The sequence below is a fragment of the Phoxinus phoxinus genome (assembly GCF_949152265.1).
Source record: "Phoxinus phoxinus genome assembly, chromosome: 23".
Lineage (NCBI taxonomy): Eukaryota > Metazoa > Chordata > Actinopteri > Cypriniformes > Leuciscidae > Phoxinus > Phoxinus phoxinus.
The window spans coordinates 6,767,515-6,792,567 of NC_136898.1; the positions used below are offsets into that span (position 1 = coordinate 6,767,515).

The 25,053-nt window shown below is 39.0% G+C and overlaps 2 protein-coding genes across 8 annotated transcripts in view; both read right to left on the reverse strand.

Moving 5' to 3' along the window:
• Positions 1–25,053, reverse strand: part of smfn (small fragment nuclease) — a 200,105-nt gene that overhangs the window by 44,420 nt on the left and 130,632 nt on the right. The gene's annotated exons all lie outside the window — the stretch shown is intronic.
• Positions 1–25,053, reverse strand: part of kirrel3a (kirre like nephrin family adhesion molecule 3a) — a 157,872-nt gene that overhangs the window by 20,227 nt on the left and 112,592 nt on the right. For all 7 annotated transcript variants that reach the window (XM_079598955.1, XM_079598953.1, XM_079598952.1 and 4 more), the window contains 3 exons: positions 16,093–16,250; positions 12,690–12,840; positions 5,983–6,088 (listed from right to left, as the gene is read on the reverse strand). In XM_079598955.1, the coding sequence (XP_079455081.1) occupies positions 5,983–6,088; positions 12,690–12,840; positions 16,093–16,250 (415 nt within the window). The remainder of the gene's footprint in view (positions 1–5,982; positions 6,089–12,689; positions 12,841–16,092; positions 16,251–25,053) is intronic.

Genomic DNA, 25,053 nt, shown 5'->3' on the forward strand with positions numbered 1-25,053 from the left:
TGCAGTGGGACACTTCCATTGACTCCACTGTGAAAAAGGCCCAAACAGAGTTTGTAATTCCTTCACCTACAATACTACAACGAACAGTCCGGATTGCAGAAGGGATTATTGGTGCTCCCCTGCCCCCCCTCACTAGAACATCCAGGCACAGGAGCGACCTCTTCCCACAGGCTATCTCCCTCTTGAACAGATGCCTCTCTAGCCCTCTCTTAATGTAAAATATAGAGAGCCCAGCAGCCATATCACCCTGTAGCCCAAGACTGTTTTCCTACTGAAGCCAAGCAGGGTTGAGCCTGGTTAGTACTAAAAAAATCCTTGTGTGTGCAAGCACACTTAGCAATACATATTTGACTGATTCTGGTTAAATGTTCAAGTTGAGTATGGGGAGGCTCTGCCCCCTGCGTTGTGGTGAGAGGGAGCTGGGAGAAGGGGAGCAGAAGAGTACCCCCGCTGGATCAAGTGTGGTTCTCTGAATAAGTCGGGTGTCAGGCATGGGCTATGGCCGACAACAGCCTTTTATAAACACCTCTTTGCATTGAAATGCCTTGACCTTGTCTTGAGAATGCTATTATTCTTTTTTTTTTTTCAGAATTCTTTGAGGAGTTGAGCATTTATTTGAAAAATAAATATTTTGCAACATAAAATCCTGTCATTTTTTATTAATTTATTGTGTCCTTGCTGAATAAAAGAATTAGTTTCTCTAACAAAAACAAATCTTACTGACTGCAAACTTTTGAACAGTTGTGATGTTCCCACGCACTAGCCAGACGGGATTTTTTTGTTTTGTTTTGGCCGAAGACCCAAGTTTGGTTCGAAGACGAAAAAACAAACCAAGCATGACGTTCTCTCACCATACCTGACTTCTAACAAACATGCAATTACAGTGTTTGGCGTGGCCTTGCGGCTGTCTGAGCAGAAACGAAAGATGATGCTCCCTGTATGTTTTTACTTCGTCTCCGGGTGCATTCATATGTAAATTGAGCAAGCTTGTTTTTGTCCATTAGATCGAAAGATCTGTAAAACCCATACATTTACCCACTCATATATCCTCCCCTCGAATCTGGACAGAAGCGGCTGAAAGTGGACAAAAGAGACAGATTAAAACACCAGGTGTAAACGGGATGGTCTTCCTCGTCTACTTGTGATCCGATCTACCAAAACACATCTTAATAGCAGGTGTAAACAGGGCCTGAGTCTCATGCAATGAGTGATTTGTTCTTAAAATGACATGTCAAATTAAAACTAGTTTTAATAGTTTAGTAGTCACTGCGCTTCACCTAAGCGTCCTTTGTGAATGCCCCTCACTCATTTGTCCATCTGCTCTCTCTACGGCAGCTCTATGGGCACTTTGATGGAACTGAGACTCAAACTCACATTGCCAGCATATACACCATGGCTCAATGTGTATGTGACTGCTGAACCCCTATAGGCCACGGCTCCAAAACAAACTTTCAAAGTTTCCTCTGTGTTCCTTTGGGTACGGCAGCCTCCATGTGAACTCACACACATGAGAGAGATCCACACACAGGACTGGACTGATGGCTTCACCTGCCAATCTCAGCTGGAAACACTCTGGCCAGCTCAAAATATGATGAGAATTGAAGAGGAATAAAGAGGCCAAGAGAAATGTTTTATCCACAGCGATGGACAGATATCCATTTCGTTCCAATGTAAACGTGTAGCTAATCCAGGGGCAATTGATTAACTGCGAAAAGAGTCTAAAATGAAGATACTATGGATCACAGCAGGTCTCTGCCATCTCATCATGGATTCAAACGAACACCGGAAAAGGCTTATTACATCCTGTTAGGAGAATTCAATTTCATCAATTCCAGTGGTGCCAATATTCAGCGTAAGCTGTTTATGAAATTATTTTAATCCCGTATTTGTTGCTAAAATAGGAAAAATGCTGCAAACAATTTCCATGGATCTTTGACATTTAAGTGATTAACTGTCTTACTTTAATTTAATCAAGACCCAGAGCAGTCTGAGAAATTACAGCGTCCTCCTGCCAGGGAGACACTTTCATTGGCTCAGACGAGGGCTGCGTCTTGACATTTTCAAAGATGAAAACATTGTGTTATACAGAGCTGTGACAACTTTATCTCGGAAAAGGACATGAGAATAAAACAGTAACGTAACCACAAATAAAACATCAGAAAAAGATGTCCAGCCTCAGCCAGAAAGACAAATCGTGCTCTCTCAAACCTTCAAAATACACAGATCAAACCCATGTGTCTGCTGCTACATCCATCTCTCTTTACATAATTCAACAGCAACCGTATACATACAAAACCTAGAATAAATAAAAAAAACTCTGAAGGTGTAAGACGATACAACACCCGTGGAAAACAAAATTGTTTGTTTTTTAAGATGCTGCAGGAGGGCTGTCTGTGATCTGCTGCATTTCTAATTAAAACACTGGGTGGTACGAACCGTCTCCGCCAAAACAAGCAATCAGCCACGTGGACGCTGATGCCGACCGATGCCAAGCAGCAAAGCCACATGTTCACATCAAATGGTCGACACGCCCAACAGAGCGTCTTCCATTAGACACTTCAGAGGTGACAAATGAGGATAAGACAAGACAAATCACCTACGCTAGAACAAAGCCGCCAACACCAGCGCTGACAGAAAGCCCCTGGAGGGACATGAAGCACACACTTTATTCACAGGCAGAAAACCGACGTGTCTGATTCCATCCATTAGCGTCCCACTTTTCTGCTCTTATGCCGATTCAGACTGCATGATATATTTACGATTGTCACTGTGTCAGATTATGCGATTTTGACTCCTAAATTCTTTTCGTGTTGTGGACAAAAAACATGTCACTACACGTTGCTTCCCGACCAATCATCGCTAGCCGCCTTTAGCGATGTGCGTGATCGAAAAGGCAGAACTAGCGACTGACTTCACAGAGCGTAAACTAATAGTTGCACAAGCCTAATGCTAATTTCAGTATTCACCGAGTTGCTGACGTTCCTTCACTATCGTTCGCCAGCATTTATCTTTTTTCACTATGTCGTGGAATCGCGCTGATATCGTGTAGTCTGAACCCGGCATTAGAGTTCAAGAAGAAAATCAACATTCACTGGCAGAATTAGGAGATGCGTTCTCTTTTACTCTTTTCTTATGGCTTATTTTTTGAGTGCAGTGGCTTTTATTGAACTCTCCATGATGGCTTCACATTTGAAGGTGTTATTTTGGTGGAGCGAGGTCTAGGTTTAGGATAAATGAAAGGCCACATCCTTGGAAAAGAAAGAGTAGAAGTCTCTATGCGATTTCACTGTCACTGTGAATTTCACGCGCACTACATCACACTGCTTCCTGGGACAATGCAGTGCTTTTCTCCATACAGTCCAGCTTACTGGAATCATAAACACAGTTCACAGTGCTCACAGCTATTTGTAGATATGTAGGGATGCTTAAGCAATACAGAGCGGTTGTTTCCAATATTCAGACCAGCAGCACAATTGCGAATGTGAAAAGTTAATTTTTTGCTATATTATTAATTTTTCCTTTTCCTATTCTTGCTCCACCAACGGAAAAAGCAACATAAGCAAATAAAACCCATTATAATCAGTGATGCCATCTACACCGGATGTGGAGCGGCACGGTGTGACACGGCCATTTACAGTAATCTGATAACTGACAACTGTCGTGTTTGGTGTAGACATGGTGACTGTAAACTAAGCCACAAGAGAATTAAGGAGTAGCATTTCTGAATGAATCAGTGTTTTGAACAAATTTGAGGTAATGTTTCAATGATTCACTCGATTGTTTCGTTTCTGAGTGAATCAGTGTTTGGAAGAATCATAGTTGAGAGAATTTTCATATACTTAATGAGTGAATGACTCACTATTTAAAACAGCAACCTACTGGCATAACAATATAACATGCAGAAAGAATGTTAATTAATCTCTAAAGATTATAAAATAAATGTATATATATTTTTTTTTTTACAAACAGTAATAGGTTATTTTGTCCATTGGATCTTCCAAGATGTTCTTAAACAATGCTGGGGAGCATGACATTAGGTTTTGTGGAGTTCATGTCAGTTTGAGGGCTGATGTAACTAAAGCAAAAACAACAACAACAACAACAACAAAAACATAAAAATGCTGAATAAAATCATTTTCATCAGTAGACTCAAACTTTTGCACCCCACCATGCAATTGACATCCGCCATTGGAAAATCAATTTCAGTCGAACACTAGTGGAGCTGTGAGATCACAGCACGCCGGATTCCATTAGCCATAATATTGCTCTACGAAATTATGAAAAGCCACGAATGAAAAATACTCAAGGTCTTAAACGGCCATCATGACCGCCGAACATAAAGGCTTTATTTTTGCTAATTAATTTACAGCTTCACTAATCTCATTTCAAATGCCACAGGAGGACAGTGATGGGTTTTATTTCTGCGAGCGGCTGGACCGGACGCCTCCAATAAGCAATGCTACATTTTGTCTTACAAAAAAACAAAACAAAACAAAGTTAAATTAATTTCCATATTTATGTAAACAAAATGAACATGAATAAAATATTGGCTAGTGAAAATAATCCTTCCTCTTTCTAGTGAGGCAGCTCTAATCCTCTCAGAGGAACGGTGTAATGCCCACAGGAAATCTCCCGCAATCAGTAATGACTTTCTTCGTAATTAGTTGGGCTTCTGTGTTCCTGCAGTGTGAATTCAAATGCTGTGTTTCTCCAAGAAGCCAGTCTCCGTGTGGAAGTTTCCCCGTGCTTGATTGATGATTTCATGACATTACATTTGGCCGAGGGTTCGGTCTGTGGCACAGCGCACATTTGAAGCCTGCTGCAGTGGGTCAAGGGACAGGAGACACACAGTGTCCTCTGAGCTTTTTGAGAGATCCTTTGTCCAGCTGGCTGAGGGCAGAGGCACAAGTGTCTGGTGTGTGTGTGTCGGTCTGTGCTCCTTTAGACCTCTCCGGAATGAATAATGCATGAAACTCTTATGGGGCAGAAGGTGAGACCATCTCAAGCTTCACACTGATTAAAAATATGTTAGGTGTGACACTGTCTCTCTCTATATATGATGAAGATGTTCCAGTGAAATCAACAAAATGCAAACAAATGTGTTCCTGACCAACAGATTACTACTAATACAGTGGCAGATTTAAGGATGAAATGATTAAAAACGCATGAAATGTTAATTTGACTTATATAAAAATATATTTAAGATAACTATATGTTACTTTATTTTAGATTTGGCTTTGAAATGAACAAATACTCTCCAACAAATAACTATATTTCTTATTATCAATGTGCTGCTTAACATTTTTGTGGAAACCCTGATACATTTTTCAGTATTCTTAGATTAAAATAGAGAGCATTTATTTCAAATAGAAATCTTTTGTTACATTATGCATGTCTTTACTGTCGCTTTTGATCAATCTGATGTATCCTTGCTGAATAAAAGTATTAATTTCTTTTAAAAACAATCTTACAGATCCCATAGTTTTGAACAGTAGTGCATATCTACCATTTTAAAGATCATATCAATCATCAATTAAATAATATTTATGAGCTAAGCCTTCAAAACGCTGTGATGTCACAACCAGCACACACAAAAAAAAACTTTAAAACTTGCACTGCGGCCATTGGCTACTCTACTTTTATGCTATTAAGTATTGTCAAAGTATACAGAAAAAATTATTTAAAATTACTAGATTCGCATATGATTTTGTGTGGTTTTGGAACATTTCACGCAAGCTCTCAATTTTACACAGTGCGTCTCAAATGCTATTTTCAAATGATCACGTGTTGAAACAAAAACATTCATTTATCATGCTGCTTCACACACATATGAGATGAACGTGTTCGCATGAGAAATTCATGTGGTTTTTCTGCGAAGACATATTGTGCACAATAACAAAAACATCAGGAGAGTAAAAGTAGGAGATACTGGGACATAAAACCAGTATTTGAGTCGGAGTGTGTGTGAGTGCGAGCTCTCACCTGTAATGAGTGACAGGGGGATTCGCTTTAGCAGCACAATGGAACTTGACCAGATTGCCTTCCAGAACAGGCTGCGGTTCCACAGAGAGGTTCACCAGTGGGAAATCTGGAGGAGCAGAGAGGGCCGGTCAACTTCATCTTCCCACAGAATGTCTCAAAACGCTCATTAATAAACACTCGTCAGAAAGATTAATTGCGGATTAAAGAACTAACTAAAAATACTCTAAAAAGTGGGAACGGCTTGATTATTCTTTTTCCCCAGTAATGAGAGCTACTTTGCATTAAGATTAATTGCCGCCTTAACTCGCCTTCTAACAGCTGAATTAGAATTTAAACAACTTTTAAAATGAGCATGATTAAAGAGAGTTTTTGGCAAAATTAACAAATAGATTGATTACACAAATTAAACAAACAGCGGCCAAATTCACATTAAGCAAAAGCGATATTTAACCCCAGACTTTTTATCGAGCCGTTTCAGAAGACAATTACATTTTGTTTATTTGAGTTTAATGCAGCGCTGGAATTCTCGTAAAAAAAAAAAATGGCAGTTTCAATTAAAACAAAAGAAAGTTTAAAAATGTGTATGAAATGTATAGGTTGGATCAAGGTAATCTTATACAGTTTGCTTTTGTTCCCTCCTTTCCAATTACACACAGCCAAACCCAAACAGTCAGACAGGACTGACAGCAGATGTGAGACAGGAAGTGACAGCGGACAGACAGGCGCTGACACGTTCAGAGCTGAAGAAGTGTCTGTGAAAGCATGATTGTGCCGTGTGTTTGTTTGGACACAGGGCATGTTGGACATTAACTAGGCCAGCGGTAGAAACATCAGCAACATACCGACAAATCACAGCAATTCCAGACAGCAGTGGTTCCTCCTGCTGTTTCTCCACCCAAAATCCTGAAACTTTAATATGAGAAAAGCTCCTACAATCTGCCCCAGTCCTGTCAAAGCACAGTGGACGGATCTGTCACCTCCCACAGGTCTGAATGTGATTAGAGGCCTCTGGAAAGCCCAGACACAGCGCTGGGTCTGATTTCTCATTAGCAGTCTGCACCCGTCACTCACCCAACGTATTTGTACCAAGGACAGATGTTTCATTCATAATGCCTTATGGCGCGGGACTAGTCATTTAAAACTAACCTGAAGGCTTTTTGAAAAGCGTCGAAACGAAATAGCGGTGTATTCGAACATATTAGAGAAACAATAACAGCGATACAGTGACTGTAAGCGGTTAGCAAGCGTCAAATGGACTACTTGCACAACTTCTTCCACCTTCAACTTATTACGACTCCGGTAACAGAATTCAGTCTACATTCATAGAATGCAGATTATTACTACTTTTCAGGGCTGTCAGTTGATTTTAACTATGAATTATCCATTAAACCAGCTGAAATGTTCTTATAAATATATTTCTATCATGACAGCTCTTGGAGAGTTTGGCATGGTAATAGATACAGCAATGTTAATGTATTTGGTCTTGATGGAATAAATCTGCTACGCTGCTGCTATTGATTTTTGCTGCTGCTGCAGAGTAAGTACATATACTTATACTGCCAATACATTCACAGACATGCTGCTGTACATACCGTATAACATACATGAAATAATTGATCTATACAGGTGGAGCTGGGGAAGGAGAAGGGTTTCTGAAAGCGTGCTGCAGACTGCTAACGGCAAACAATGCCAAGTATTTGAAGCTTGCTCATTGGCTGCTGATGCCACAGCAACCAATCAGCTGCACTATGTAGATAACGATGTGATCGCTTCATTCTAATAAATTGTGAAATTATTAGCAGTTTCCTAGTAAAAATTGTTTTTACACAAATGTTTCATAGTGCACCTGTTGCATTTCTATTTATAAATGGATTTGACTGATGAAGAGGTTTTGCATGTGTTGGTGCTCTTCAAGTCTTTTTAAATAGTTGAATTTTATCTTAGAGGCCCCTAATTTAATAACATTTATCCTTTCGACGGAAGTGAATCAATCAAAACTAACTTTAGCTGGAAAATAACATTATTCAAGAACCGCTATAAAGCCAAAACAATCTGTTCCCTTAAATTATACGTTTATCTCTGAAACTATCTACATTGTTAAAAGCGCTATATAAATGAAGATGACTTGACTTGACTGAATCTGATATGCGCTTTAATAAATGTACCCATATTAAAAATATTTAATTACACTGACAGCACTACTACTTAGAATATTAGGAATGCTGGCATTAACATGTAATTTACATTTAGTGAAATAACTGTCAATGAAAAATGACAGTATAGTGATTAAAATACAATACTCAATACAAATATTTAATACAAATAAATAAAAGTTTGTTCTGATCTTATTCATCAGGCCTTGCACTGCAACATTGCAGTCTGGATTGTTAAATCTTCTTGCTGACACTCACTTTAACTTCACTTTAACTTAACAGCACAAAACATACATTAACAAGAATCTAGCGAGCCGCAATGTTTGAAAACGGAACTATGCCACCACCAGGCTCAGTGGAAGTAGTCCATTAAGCCGCATGGGCAGCTATGAAAACATACCAGGCCCTCAGATGGTACAGAATCAACACTGATTTGTGATCATTCATTTTAAATGAAGTTTGCACTGGATTGTGGTGACATTGGGATTTAGGGAGATTTCCAGTTTTCCGAAAAAATTGAAAAGTATTGCATGTAAATATACATCCGAAAACCGCCATGTCCTCTAAACATAGAGGCATGCATCTATTTTGGATGGAGGACTCAAGGGGGGATGCGAGTGAGTGTTTCCTTGAGCTTGATGAAGCACCTCTTGTCAGTTTCCTTTGTGTGGAGTGAGTGCGTTCGCCCGACAGGAGCTCACGAGAGGCCTCCAGACGCATCTCCATGTGCGCATGTGGTCATTAATTATTCCTAACAAACAGCATTGTTTCAATCCCGCTCTTATTTACAAGGCAATTACTTTGAGAAGCGGAGAGACATTCTCCTGGGTGCTAATTCTTAAACGAACCGCTACGCAGAGGCCCACAAGCTAACGGCGCCGAAGATCTTCACGCCACGTTTAAGCAAAGGGTCAGATGAGATGGCGTTATCGGTGGCACTCGCTGTGAAGAATATTAGCCGCCTTTACAATAAAGCCAAATCTCCTTTGAGTCGTAAGAGGGAGAAAATCCAAAAAGGGGCTCAAGTGAAGTGTGCACGCAGATTGATGTGGGCTACGAGCTTTGAGAACCTTTTATGAAATATGAAACGTGTTGTTTAATGGGGAAGTTTTAATTACTGTATGTGGTTCAGAGGCACTGATGACCTTTAAAGTGAGAACATGTGAATGAAAGGAGGAGTGTTGGAGATGTGAATGTCAACACGTCGCAGATTAATTTGTGTATCTAGCCAATGAAGATTGGTTGAGTCCAGAGATCCTTATCGAAATTGTGCTGTGCGAAGAGGAACCACCAAGAAACTTTCCATTACTCGCCATCATCAAGTCTTTTTTTTAAATGTCCGCTTCCATGGAAATAATCAATGGCATCTAGAATGGAAGTCTAGGAGGGTGTCAGACTAATTAAAAAGTAGCACCCATATCAATGAAGAGCGATACGAGCCCTTAACTCTGGCACATTGGACGACCATCTGCTCAGGGCCGAACTGATTAAACAAATGCACATATATCCCAGCTGAACAGACCGACTAAAACCACTATGAATTTCCAAAAAGGACCCGGTTAGTTTATTCTGGTTTAATGCTGGTACAGCCGGTGTCATAAAGAGTTCGGTCTGCACGTTTAGTCCACCTAAAACCTGAGAGCATTTCTGTTAACTGAAAGAACTTTTAACTTTTCAGTGAATGATTCGAAATCCTGCAAAATTACTATTATGTACATTGATTGAACTACATTACCATTAATGTGCTTTAAATTACATGTTTTCATTTATATACAGCAGAATATAACAAAATCTATAGATTGTGATTCATTTGAATTAATAATCATACATATTTTATAAAGAATGTAATACATATACCGGTATGTTCCTATTTATTTATTTTTTTCTTACATATTAATGAAGTACATAGATATTATATATTATTATATGATTCAATATCTTATATTATTATTACATATTAACAATCAGCTGGACCCTGGGATCCAATATGGGCAGCATTCTATGGGGGACATACTGTAAATCTTCATGACATCAGCATAGAAGTACAAAAGAGTTTTGTGGACCCATGATCCAGAACATTGTTGGTCAGAAGGAGAGCCCAAGTGGTCATAGTGCAATTGTTGTGTTTCACAGGAGAGTCAGGACAGATGAAGCTGGTTCAGCAGGAGCCCTGATAAATAGGCCAGTGCTTTCACAGCCAAGAGCTTATAAATGATTACGAGCAAATGTTTCCTGTCTAATATGAAGAGAAGGGCCAGAGTATCTCAGTAATAAGTGAAAAGCAACACGCTTATTTAGGTCACCAGTGACTCATGTTCCCACTGATAGTGCTGTTTATTAGCGGTACACTTTAGGCGGAACACAAAACTTCAGATGAAATGAAATCTAAACATTCTCCCATTACTCTGATGAACTCTTGGAACTCTGTCACGTTGCCGTATTTGATCAGACCCGCAGGTTTTATAACTGTTGTTTTTGGGCAATTACCTACAGAGAAGGATAAATGGAAAAAACCAGCATGTGACATATAATGAAAGTGTTTTCGGTAAATAATCTCCGGGAATAGTGGAACACATTTTGTGAGCTCTTCAAACTGCCAGGTCTGCCAAAAAACACATTTCCATTATGGCACCTCACTTAACAGCTGCCTTTTCTGAATAATGAAGACATGAAGCATCAGGAAAACGCCCCTGATGCCGGTTCGAGGTCCCTGTGGGCTGCCGTGGCCCAAAGGTTCTAGCACCTCTCTGCTCTCAGTCATCACTTATTTACCCAGCACATGTTCTTTCAGTGTGTGGCCTACAGCGGGGTCTCTGCTTCACTGAACTGCTTCCTCATGTTAGACCTGGCACATCTCAAACGACAGAGCGCACAGGCGCAGGTTAGACACGCTGTAATTATTACGATAAAGCTGGCTAAAGGGAAGTTCAAGTGAGCCACCCTGAATTGTAAGCTAAATGAATCTTGACAGTAGCAGTTTGTGGCAATTTAAGTGACTTACACATAAACTATACTAGTCAAAAGCTTGGAATAATTAAGATTAATTTAAAGGAATAGTTCACGACAAAATGAAAATTCTTGAAAGTTGTTTCAAACCTTTATGAATTTCGTTCTTCTGCTGAACACAAAAGAAGATATTTTGAAGAATGTCAGTAACCAAACAGTTGATGGACCCCATTGATTTCCATATTATTGTTTTCCTACTATGGAACTCAATGGGGTCCATCAACTGTTTGGTTACTGACATTCTTCAAAATATCTTCCTTTGTGTTCAGCAGAAGAAAAAAGTTAATACAGGTTTTAAACAACTTGAGGTTGAATACATGATGACAGAATTTTCACTTTGAAGTGAACTATTTATTTGAGGCTGAATTTATTTTAAATTGTAATAATATTTAACAAGAAAACTGTTTTTACTATATTTTTATCTCAAAATTAGCCCTGGTGAGCATAAGAGACTCCTTTCAAAAACATAAAAAATATATAGATTTTTCCAATCTTTTAACAGGTAGTGTAAAAAGTAGATATAATCTCAAACCTGGCTGGTTTGACTTCCCCCAATCGTGATTAATTAAACAAAGCATTACATTGGCTCTCCTGGTAGCGACATCATGGAAACTGACCAATCAGGGGTGTCTGTGCAATTCAGGGTGGAAAGAGGCTTACAGTAAAACTCTTCTATTGTTTTGCATGACAAAATGATTTGGGCCGAGTCCAGAGGAGCAAAGAAAAAAACCCACACAGACAAACGTTTTCCGTTTTACGCTTCCAATTCAGAATTTGAGCTCCATTGTGCTGAGGCGCATTCCTTCTGGGCAAAAAATAAATAAAAACAGACTTTACGGACGTGAAGAAAGGAGCTGTCAGAACTTGTGGATCCTTCAATATGATATATTTTCTGCTTTATTAGTCAGAGTTAATATCTTTCAACACTTGAGAGAGCTGAAAGACCGGCTTTGTTCCCTATGCGTACATTGTCAGAAATATTTCATCAAATGCTAATCTTCGCGCTGAATTAGTTAAGGCCTTTCATTTTAGCGCTTTCAGATACACTTTTGACAGCGGAGCTTATGGCTGCTATAAATAAAAAATAAGCAAAATGCCCGTATACACAAGCAGGATCTGGTCTTGCTCAATTCTTCCGATGTTTAAAAAGCTCATAATTAGCATTTATGTCTACAATAACCGGCTTAAAGTGTTGCAACATCCCTCTATGCAGCCTGCAGAGAAACTGTCACTTTTACAATTTCTTCTCCAAAACAAAAAACAAGGAGAAACAAAAATTGTGTCAAGCCTTGTGTGTCTGTGGAGCGAAGTACGACATGTGCTCAGACATCAGATCGCATGCATACACAACGGCTGTTTGGATAAAGAAAATAGGACAGCACATAGCGGATTTTCACATGTGAATAATTTATCCACACAGACAGGAAAACACAAGAAGCGCTCAGAACAGAATGCAGGTCGCAGGATTTGGAAGGGGAACGTGAGCTCGAGTCTGTCTGCCGCTAATTATGTTTGAACAGAAGCGCAGTCGGTGGAAGATTTACTCACGTTGGATGTCGATGGTGACCGTGGCCTCCTTGCCGTTGGGCGCCGCTTTGTTGGAGGCACGGCAGGTGATCCGCTGGCCGCTCTCGATGTTCGAGGCGGAGACGTGGAGCGTGCTCACCGTGCTTTCTCTTCTGCCATCTCGCAACAGCGTCTGCATGAAAATACAAACACTGTGAGCACTAAAGTATCGTGGGGCAGCACTTCGCAGATGGTCAACGATGCTTCATACTTGCACAGATGAAAAGAAAAAAGTATGAGCCAAACAACTCAAGATGGTCTGTCTTTATGCTTCCTCTTGAGTGTAGGTCAAAGACAGACTTCCAAACTTGCAATCAGCTCCTCTCTGTTGGAGGTCTCTGAACAAACCATCTACCCAACAACCCTTGAGTCTCGAGCACCAAATCAGCACGTGTTTAAGGCAGATATAGCATTCTGGAAATGTTCGCTTTGCTATCAGACTATCTTTGTGCTGAAATCTGTATCAAGAGTATTACATTGGCGTAGAGGTTACACACTTCATATGTCAGTCACAAAGCAGCTTATTCACAGCGATATTACCTGCACTTTTGCGCTCTGGTATTGAAGCTATTATAGAGGAACCGTGTTTATTGAGGAAAGATTATTAAAAAATTGGTACAGATATTTGAAGGATATTGACTTCATCTAAAACACCCGTCTGCCTCGCAGCTACAAGAGATTCTCTCTGAAAATTAATCAAATAACCCAATAAAGAGCGGAGCTCGATTCCTGGAGAAATATGAAAAATTCAAATCTCTTGTGCGTTTATCATCTGACATTTTTCTAAAAGGTAATTGTGTTATGATGAGACGAGGCTCTCCAGTCATTAGACTTTCAGTGTGTTCAGTTATAAATCAAAGTTTTAGACCAAAATCAAGTTAAACCCATAAATCCAACATACTGACATTTGAATATTTCACTGAATCTTGAGAGACGAGACAAAAAGCATTCTCAGCCGTTTACCTGCCATCAGATGCGAAAACAGCAACATTTCCACTATGGCACTTGTCAGAGATGATCATCACTACAGTGATCTTTACACAAATGCAACATTTCAACTGCTGTTCATTTGATCAGTATTATAAAATGACATTATTACTCACTACCCTTCTCTCAGAAACACCTGTCCTCAGACCATAAATCGTTTCAAACTATATAAAATGTATAACTTGTGAAAAATAGAAACATAGAAATATATCCATAAAAGATTAATGATATCTCCACTTATGTTTTGTTTCTATTAGCAGCAACTAAAATAACAAAACTGCACAAGCACTGTGTGAGTGTGATTAAATGCATTATGGTTATTTTGTCAATGCTGTTGATTTTCTGTCTGACTGTGGTGAAAATTCAATAGATGAAGCTGAAAATCAGTGTGAAACCATCCTGTAATCTCAATTCATCCTTAATCGTGTTGACACACTGAGTTGCGTCAGGGAAAAACACACATTTACTGTGAAAACGGAAGAAGCAGGAGGTTGAACCAGCACCTCTGAACATGTTTAACAGATTAATCCAAAATAATTCCTCTGTACATTTCTCTGTTCCGTTATGCAGGCTGTTTTGTCCCAGCACTCAAGAATCAGTGGTTTACAAGACTCCTGTTTTCATAAAAAAAAAAACGATTTGTCTCTTATCTAATATCCAGTTTACACTGGAATGACTTTCAAAACGTGAATAGCTTTGTTTTTATCCGTCTCATGGAGGCACTTGATCATTTCAGAGGCATTTAAAAGAGTCTCCCAAGTGTAGAACAGATTTGAAAGCAGTACTTCTGTTGGGAAAAAAAGAGGTAACCTGTCTAGCTTGCTTGTGTCTAAATTAGACCTGGTTAATTAATGAAGGGACTCTCTCCGGTGGGTGCTGAGGGGTTCGGCTTATTCAAAATGAGCAGATTACGCTCTCCAATCATAGTACGAGCGGCCCTTTAAACACATTTCCTTCTCTCTCAATTTCCTCCCTAAAGCCGACCGACTGAGCAAATTGCTGAGGAACACATTCATAATGGAGTGCTGGAATGTCTTTCCATTATGACATATTTAAAGCACTGCATTACAGCTTCACTTTGCCCCAAGGATTAAATTAAAAATTAGCCCTCACTTGTCATTAATTTGACAGAGCTGAGCGTTTCGAGGACACGCAGTCAGGCGAAGTGCAGGATTTCATAAGAGACTCTTTTTTTTGACATGTGATATTAAAAGTATCAACTGTAGGCAGAAAAGTACTGTCAGACACACAGGCTGTCTCAAAAACCTATAGCAGGCTGTTCACCTATACAGCATGTGTGGGTGTTGTAGAAGTGCCTGTACATTTAAACTAAACCGAATCATTCATGCCATCACAGGACGCATTTGAATGTTCATCATAGACTTGATCATTCACTTTGGAATGAAACATTTGGTACAGGTTTTCTGGCTATTAATTGCATGTTTGAACATTTGGTAACGTTTTAGAGCATCAGATGCACAAACTGAATATAACTTTGAAATGAAACACTCAAGACAGCATATTTTGGGCATCATAGAAGTACTTGAACATTCAAAATGGATCAAAATGTTTCAATGTCCAAATGTTTCAATGTTAAAATCTCTCAAAAAATTTGAGTGTTTTTGGCATTTATATAAGTGATCAAATGCTTGAATTGAATTCATTTAATTTGATCATTCAGTTTAAAATGAAATGCCCGATACAGTGTACTTGATATGACAGTGTTTTTGGGCGCCATATGCATGTTTGATTTGAATCAAACATTTGAGACCGTTTTTTTGGGGGGTGTCACAGGAGTGTTTAAATGTTCAAATTACATGTAAACATTTAAGATTAAAAAAATTTGGCCAACATAAGCACATTTGTTTATTTAATTTAAAATGAAACACTCAATAAAGTGGGTTTGGGCATCATGTGATTGTTTGAAATGATTCAAAAACATTCAAAACAGCTATTGGGAATCAAGTGCACATTTGAACTGAATCAACAATTTTGAGAGAGCTTTTTTGGGGCATCACAGGAGCATTCGATTGTTCAAGATACAAATTTTGGCCATTATATACAAAATTGATCATTCAATTTGAAATGAAACATTCAAAACAGTGTTTTTGAACTGAATCAAAATGTTTTGAAACAGCATTTTTGGGCATCAGATGCACTTTTAAACCGAGTCCAAAATGTTCACAACACAATTTTTTTTTGGGCATAATAGGTGAATTTGAACATTCAATTTGAAATTAAACAGATTTTCAAACATTAGGTGCATTCAATCGAACATTTGAACACATACTGTATATGATGCCTAAAAGTGATTTTGAAACACAGGCCATGGTTCCAACATGTTTCTGTATTTAGTTTTGTTGAAACAAAAACTGCCAGCGGCAGGGATCTGCCATACCTTCGTGTACGCCGCACCGTTCAGGACCTCTCCGTTACGGATCCAGATGATGGAGGCGGCCGGTTTGGCATTGTCAGCATGGCAGGTGAGGTTTAGCGAGTCCCCTGCACGCAAGCTCACCACAGGTGCTCCGATTATCACAGGGTCATCAGGAGGAACTGGGAAGAAAAAAAATCAGAGAGAAGTTTATCCTCTTGTATCACAAACAATGGCACATAGCAAAAGAGAGAAAGAGAAAAATGGAAGGATGAGTCAAAAAACAGTTTGTGAATAGCACTGATTGCAGTTCTCTTTTTTTAACAGCACTGATCAGCCTGCTTCTCACTCAGACTCAGGTAAATTATTGATTGGGCACTCAGCTCATTAGAGAGCATATCTAGGGCAAGTCTAAATCAAAGGCAACAAGCAGCTGCTACATCCTGAGTGCTCCAGAGAGACAGCGATGGAGAGAGAGAGGGCAGTAAGACGCGAGAAGAGGAGGGACTATTTGAAGATGCCAGAACGGGCCGGCTAGGGGGTGGTTGTTGTTGGGGAAGGTCCCAGAGATGCTGACTTTATTAAGAAGGAAGCTGAGACCCCATTACTCATATCTTACTGATTAGACTTCAGCCAGCTTTTACTCTCGCTGAGATTTCTGGCCAATCAGACGGCACACACAAGTTTGAGCAACTGGGAACCTCAAGGCGCCATGGTAACAGCGAAGTTTAGGGTGCAAAGGGGACGTTCTGACCATGTTTCTCCTCTAAAGGGAAGTCTCAGAACGGTTATATGGAGGACGCTGGACATCTTCCCTTCAGATTTCTCTGTGTAGCATATAAGACCGTGGAGATTTGGCCCTCACGCTACACGACGATCTCAGAGCACGGAGTCCTGTGTGATTTGTTAGCTGGTATTTCTTCCCTGGAACCAATCAAGTCTCCCTCCGGCTTGAAAAATCATACGGTTCTCAGAACGAATAAATAGTTTTCCCCTTATGCCTCGGTATATAAAGGCCACAGCCACATCTAGTTGTCAGTGCAGTTTGGAGAAGCAGAGAAATAGACAGAGCGGAAGAGATTAGAGAAAGAGAGAGATAAAGTAAGAATGAGGAAAAATGAAAAGTAGGAAACTGATTAGGTCTGTCATGACAGAAATTCATTCTGTTTATGTGTTCAGCCACACAGGCAGTTTAGATATTATGAATACAAATTATTATAATTACAAAATATTTATATTTATATGTTTTTTATATATAAAACTTATGTAGACAAACATTCATATATATTTCAGTTTAAAATGTTTTATTAAAGTAATTTATTTTTAGTGAGCACGGATGCATTGAACTGACATAAAATAGATATTTTGGTAATGTTACAAATAAAAAATGTCTATTTCAAATGAATGCTGTTCCTTCTAACTTTCTATTAATTAAACAATCCTGTATGTATCACTGTTTCCACAAAACTATTAAGCAGCACAGCTATTTTAAACATTGACAATAATATTAGAATGATTTATGAAGGATCATGTGACACTGAAGACTGGAGTAATGATGCTAACATTTAAATGTACCAATCACAGGAATAAATTACATTTTAAAATGAAAAAAGTTATTTTAAACTTTAATATTATTCCACAAAATTACTGTTTATATTGTATTTTTTCATACAGCCTTTATTTGATTTATTATGATGAGCATATGAGACTTCTTTCAAAAACATATTTTTCAAATCCTTACCGACCCCAAACTTTTGAACAGTGTATATGGATGAATGATGGATGGATTAAAAATATTAGATAGATAGATAGATAGATAGATAGATAGATAGATAGATAGATAGATAGATAATAGCAATTCTTCCCTCTACTAAAACAGACATAGAAAACTGGAATGAAATCCCTTTGCCACATTTAAATTAGTGACAGAGAATTCAAAGTACTTCCATCCACTCAGAATCCACTCTCATTTCCAGGAGCAATTAAAGTCAGTGTCATATTCCTTTCCCCATCTGGACATCAAAGCCATCCTTAACAGCTTGTTTTAACGCCTAAGTGCTTTGCCTGTTTAGAGCAAACTCATTTGTTTTTTTTAACAAACATAGCTTACAATTGCATGCTGGGATTGTTTTCAGGGACTGATAGACGAGAGGCTAAGTGTATGCAAATGAGCACAACAGTTAAGTCAATCTGTCTGTCTGCTCAAGTTTCAGTTATTGATGGATGGGGTTGAATTAGAGAGCGAGAGAGGGACTTCCTAAGCTGGCACTGCAGTGCAACATTCAAGTCCTAGAATTCCAGAAAGCTAAGTGCCAATATATTATGGTGTGAATTCACACACTGGCATTTCCAAGTAGCTTTGGATAGCATCCCATGACTCTCCATGTGGCACGGATCCCAGATGGTTCATGCTCTCCTTTTGAGCGCCAAAAACGGCCATGACCACGTTAAACCTTCTTGTGACCGCCATGTTTGCAAATATGCCCTGGTGCGACGCTTCCAAAGCTAAAGCCTTAACGCGGCCAACCATCTTCTTTGTGTTGAGCAGGTCAACACGATGGATTAATCATACAGCCGTAATTGTTGTTCAGACTGGGGAGAAACTCTCACATGGAGCCTAACGAACAGCCAGGACCGAATTACTTCTGTCTCTGCCCTCTTGATACACCAGGCCCTTGAGACACCTCGAGTCATTCAGCTTGTGGAAGGAGAAAAATGGAGCAATTTCATTTTGGAAACAAGAGAGAAGGGGCATTCTGGGAAATGTGACCTATTTTGTAATGTACGTGGATTTGGTCTTGCATCTGGAGATGTCTCTCTCTCTCTTCTCGTTCCCTCTCTCCATCTTTCTCTCACAGGAATTGGTAGCACGGTGGATTAATCACTTTCATCCTGAGTTTAGTTGCTGTACCACACAGCGGGCTCACAGCCTTTAGCAATTATCCCGTCTTCTTTCTTTTTTTTCAGGTGTATTAACTAAAAATACTCTATAAAGTCCCTTTAAACAGAAGCAGATGTGATCTTTCCGCCAGTAAACACATTTCTTTGAATTAAAGCATCTGAAGTGAAATATTCTTCAGTGTTGTTTGAAACTGTGCTCTTGTTGATCAGATAATGATGGCGCGCTGTTTTACCGTAAAACCTTTTGAAAGTTCCTGCTAAAGGCCAGTTTGTTAGCAAATGAATGAACTGTAGGAAATCCAATTAAAATCGAATAAAAAGGTGAAATAACATTTGAAAAAGTTAAAATGTTAACACAAGGGCAGTAAATGTTAAATCCGGGACTATTTTTACATAATTAATGAAAACAGCTTTACACTGTCGAGAAAGTTAACTAACCTTGAAACAAGAGTTCAACAACATCAAATGACAATAAAAAAGTGCAGGGATAATGTTGACTAAACTGCACAATGGCCAAACAGCCTTGCAGCACTCAACTGTCTGTCTGTTTTTTAATAGAAATCATTGTCTTACATCCTTCTGTCAGCTTATCAATGCGAGAACATCCGACCGACCGACCTTGTGCCTGTTTTTCAATTGCAAACCGTTTGCTCTGTTTAAAGGAAACAGCCCGAAGTGAGACTTTTCAGATACACATTTGTTCACAAATATCTGTGAAGAAAACAAAATGTAGTATTGCAGGTCTCTGTAGATGCAGATTTATTTCTTTGAATACTGAAAGCTTTGCCCAATGCATCAGATAATTGACAAACTAGATTTTCTTAATTTCAGTTAACACTAATAGTGTCATTTCACTTTAATATGTCTTAATTATTATACAAAGTCAGACTGCCATGTATTGAGCTAAATCTATTGAGGCGATGCATTTTAAAGTTCAATTAAGCTTTAGGTTCAGCGTGTTTGTTCTTCGCTTATGACATGACTAGTGAGTATAATTAAATAAATAGATGTCAGCTTGATGAGCTTTAACTACAGGGTGCCATTATTGACACAAGTGCTGAATTGAGAGCGAACGATTTATCCCACTCCTTCTGCTCGAGTTCTCTTTTAAGCATCTTTGGGAGGGAAGGTATGTCACTGATGCCTGATGCTCAGAAACAGAAGTAATCTTGGGAGGACAACCAACCCCACACACACTGTAGCATGTACACAGATGACATGCATGGACAAGTGGCCCACACAGAGAGCCCTTTGGCCTGAACAGGCCAGTGAACAGCAGCGTTCGGCTCTAATCAGAACTCTGTGTCCCGCTCCACAGGCCCTGTGGGAGCTCTACAGAACAGGAGGAGCCTGTCACAGTGCAATTTTTACTTTCCTGTTACTCCCTATGATATTGCAATGTGATCTTAATTTCATTCAGATGGCATTTAGATTCATTGGTTTAGTTGTTTAGACACTGATATGTACAACACTGATGAATGAGCAGCTTTTAAAACACAAATCCTTTTTTGAAAATGTAAAATTTTAGCGATATAAAGTTGTCCGCATGTTTAATTTTGCATACCCAGACTAAAAATCAAAGTGCCTTTAAGACAAGTAATTTCACTCGGCGGCCATCTTTGATTCGCGTCTCGGGCATGCAAGTGTAGCTCTCTTTGAATGGGGATACATCAAATTCTCCAAAACTGTTCGCCAAGTTTTTTTGCCCGTTTTTTTGTTGTTGATATCTTTCAAAATCCATTGCATTTAAAGGGATAAACTATTTATTTTACAGCTTAATTTGACCAAAGACATTAATATATAACACAACATTTCTCAAATTAATAATATTTAATCTTTCTGAGGAGATCTGCTAGCTTGTTTACACAGAGCGCTGCGAGTCTGACAAGAGGATGACTGGACCAATCGCGTGCCGGTCAGTCGAAACGGGGCTTCCCATTGACAAATTATCAGCGTTGGTGTAAATTTCTAAGCTTTTTGATTGGTTCTATACAACGTGTAACACCATATTTGGAGAGAAGACATAGTGACGTTTTAGGCGATACCCGGGAAATCACAGGAATAAACTACATTTTGAAATATATTAAAATAGAAAACAATTTTTTTAAATTGTAATGCTATTTCACTATGTTACCATTTTTACTGTATATTTGATAAAAATAAAATGCAGCCTTGGTGAGCATAAGGAACTTAGAAAAACGTATGAATGGTAGTGAAAAGTAGTTAAAGAAAAAAACTTTTGGTTCCACAAATGAATCAGTGTTTTCATTCAGGGACAAAACAGGCTTTATAAATAAATCACTGATAGACTCACTCATAAATACAATGAGCTCACTCATAAAATCAAGTGACTCTTTATGAGTGAGCCAATACATCAATGATTCACTCATAAATGCAGAGTCCTTTCTGTAATCTGCATTTATGAACAAATTGGAGTGATTCAATGATTAATTCACAAAGAGAGTCACTTCTTTAATGAATCAGTGCTTTTGAGTGAATGATTCAAATGACTCACACGTAATAGTCACTTGTCGCCACCTACAAGTGTAATGATGTAACTTGCAGAAAGAGTCACTGCAGAATTTCCACAAATTCTTAAATGGCCAATTTAATTTACTCCCCAAATCCTATTGTTACTCACATTTAGCATTTTGCAAGTTCATTTCAGACACTGCATATATCTCAGCTGCAGACGAAAGTTTTATACCTACGTCACATTAGTGAGAATTTGTATTCTGCTGTGACACAGAAGCATGAAATACCTGTCTGTGAATTCACATTTCTCTGAGATGCAGATGTTGCTGCATGCCTGCTGCCTATTCAACAAAGTGTGACGTTCGAATGGAGGACCAGCTGTTGGAAACTTCAATACATTTTAAAAAATTCATAACACTAACTGCACTTGCAGACTGAGGTGATAATTCTTGCATTTGAAACCAAGAGAACTTTGTAGTGGGGGACACACACAGTGAACAATGGCATTTGGCTGTTATTCAGGTCGAGCGTGTATCTGTGAACTCTGCATTTTCAATTTCATCACATCGTTGTTTGCTTTCTCTTTTCTCAATCTGGCTGCGATGTGACTTTTCGCGGCCAACGCTGGTGCTGACATTAACATGAGGAGACGTGGAGCATATTTGGTCAGATCTGGGCGAGTTAGCTTGCTGTGCAAGGGTGAGAAACCCATAAAAAAAGGGAAAAGACAATAGCACATCTTTTCGCCGCCTTTCCATTCTAGTTTTCAAAGAATCTAGTGATGATCCCTGGCCGGGGTCTTATCCACGAAGAGGAGGAACAGGACAGCCTCTTTGCTTTGAAAGACTACAAGTAATTGCCGTCTCCTCTCATTAGGACTGATGTTTGTCTCCCTCTGGGACAGGTTAACGTGGCTTGTTCAACACGCTCTTAAGGCAGAGGATAACATCTTGTACAAAGCTTTAATCCACTAGCTTTTCTCCCACTACTAGTCTGAGAAGTCCACATTTAGACCTAATTAATGTGACATGACTGCAAAAATAGATTCCAAAGATTCCATAACACCAAAATGAGAGTTTTGGCTTTTAGTCCATCTACACTACCATTCAGAATGTTTGGGTCTGTTTATCAAAGAAACCTCTTATGCTCATCAAAATTCTCATTTGAGTACAAATAATACAGTAATATTTAGAAATATTAATACATTTTCTATATATATATATATATATATATATATATATATTATATTAAAATATAAGTGTAGTAATATATTTTATATTTCATTTATTTCTGCGATGCCAAAGCTGCACATTCAGCCATTACTTCAGTCTGCCACATGATCCTTCAGAAATCATTCTAATATTTCTTATTGTTATCAATGTTGAAAACATATGTGCTGCTTTTTTTTTGTAGAAATTGTGATACATTTGTTTCAAGTTTCTTTGATGAATAGAAAGTTCAAAAGAAAAGCATTTATTTGCAATATTTTGTAAAGCATTTATTTTCTGTCTTTTGTTACATAATACAAGTCTTTACTTTAATTTTTTGATAAATTTAATGTATCCTTGCTGAATAAAAGTGTTTAATTCTTACTGACCCCAAACTTTTGAACAGCATGTTTATTTGTTCATGTATGCACGTATGGGATTGAATTTAGGTTTTACAAACCAAAATAAAGACGAAGAGAAAGAATGCAATAATTTACTGAATTTACAATAGCAAACAGTGTTATTTAATACAATAATTGAAGTATAGAATAATTTGTCTTACAAACAATTTACGCACACATTTGTTCTGGTTGTGTTTTGTGAATGAAGCTTTCTGAAAATTTTCAGTAAAAAAAAAAACCCTGAAAAAACCTTGACATGAAAAAGATATAAATATTAGAAGATATAGTGGCAAAAAGATCATTACTATAAACGACGGAGTGCTTGTGTGTGAACAGCTCCGCTGTTTTGACACGCTACTCACATGTTGCTACCGTATCATTATGTTTCGTGGTCCGGTTGGAACCAAACCAGGGCCCGGACCGCAGACCGCTATTTGTGGACCCCTGCTTTTCATTGACACAAGTTATTTTCAAACTTTTAAATAACCAATTAATTGTTTCTAATAAGACTAGGAAAAGTAAATCGACTTTAAGAGAGCTTGACACATTGAATGAACTGTACTTTTGTTCCACATTGCCTTTTTTCATTCGCATTCAATCGCGACAAGAAGGAAAGAAAGCCTCTAATTAAGTCTGAAAGCAGCCAAATCGCACAAGCCTCTTTAACTCTGAAGACAATGAGCAGAACAAATGCTGAGAGCTTACAGAAACACTGCAGTGGCTCTTTTTAAACAATAGTGACCTTTGGAAGTGGCTCGGGTTTCTTTCCATGGTTCACTGAGTTGCTGCGCCGCTCTGGCTCTCGCTCTCTCTCCAGCTCCTCGGCTTGGCTTTAGGGGAATTCCTTGGATCTAATTAGCCTCAGGGGTCCTTCTTCAGCAATGTGTACCAACCCCATCTCATGTCTTATTCAGTAGCCTGGCCACCACAAAGCAAACTGGGTTACCCCACAACTCTCCTACGAATACTCAAAGTTCAAATGTCACGCCGACAGGTCAGCCGCCCTCCCGCTGCCGAGTGTGTGCTGGTGTAATTGCAAAAAGCGCACGTCCGAAACAGAGACTGATTGTTCGAGAGCCTTATTGCGAAGCCGTGCCACTTGGAAGACAATAAAAGAAAGTGTAAATATATATATATTATATTAGGGGTGTAATGGTTCACAAAATTCGATACGTTCGATACAACAATGGTGTCACGGTTTGGTATGTTTTCGATACAGTAAAAAGCAATCCAATAATTTTTTTACACGCATTCTGCAAGTTTTCAGTGAAACACTTGGAATAAAAGAAAGCACAAACTCGCTCTGAATTTGCATGAGGGCTTCTCGGGGACCGTAGACGCCATTTAGGGGCCGATACATGATTTGAGCCCCATGATTTGAGACCCAGCCATATTAATGCATCGCAATGGAGCCCTGGACTCGTGCCCAAACACACTGCTTCAAAGTCTGGAAAAAGCCTCCACAGGCATTTTTTCTCGGTAAGTGACAAAGACAGGTTTGAGGCTTCACAGGCGAGGGATCCAATCAGGTTACAAAGACCACTCTGAATCTCATCTGTCATGGGAGAGATAGAGAGAGTGAACGAAAGAAACGCCACGTCTGATTGTGGTCATGCGCCGTCGTCCCCCCCGGGAGGGAAGTGACAGGGGATTGACGATGACGGAGTCCCTACATGAGGTTCATTACCTCGCTCAGGAGCCGCTTGCGGTTTTGTATGCAACTTTTCAGAAGTAAGCCAGTTTGTGTGGGATTACATGTCAGGCTAATGGCTCTGCCCTGGGGAGCATGATGATTTGTCTCTGCTGCCACAGGACCAGCAAAAAATAAAAACAAATGAGCGGCCTCTCATCTATAATTAATCATTTTAATGGACCAAGAATTGCCGGCATCTTCGCTCGGCTTTAAGCGTCTAGACTCAGATTACTGGTTTAAAACGCTGTTACTTCGAGCCCGGCGTAATGAACTTATTCCTCTGGAATATATCATAGTTTTAACAAAG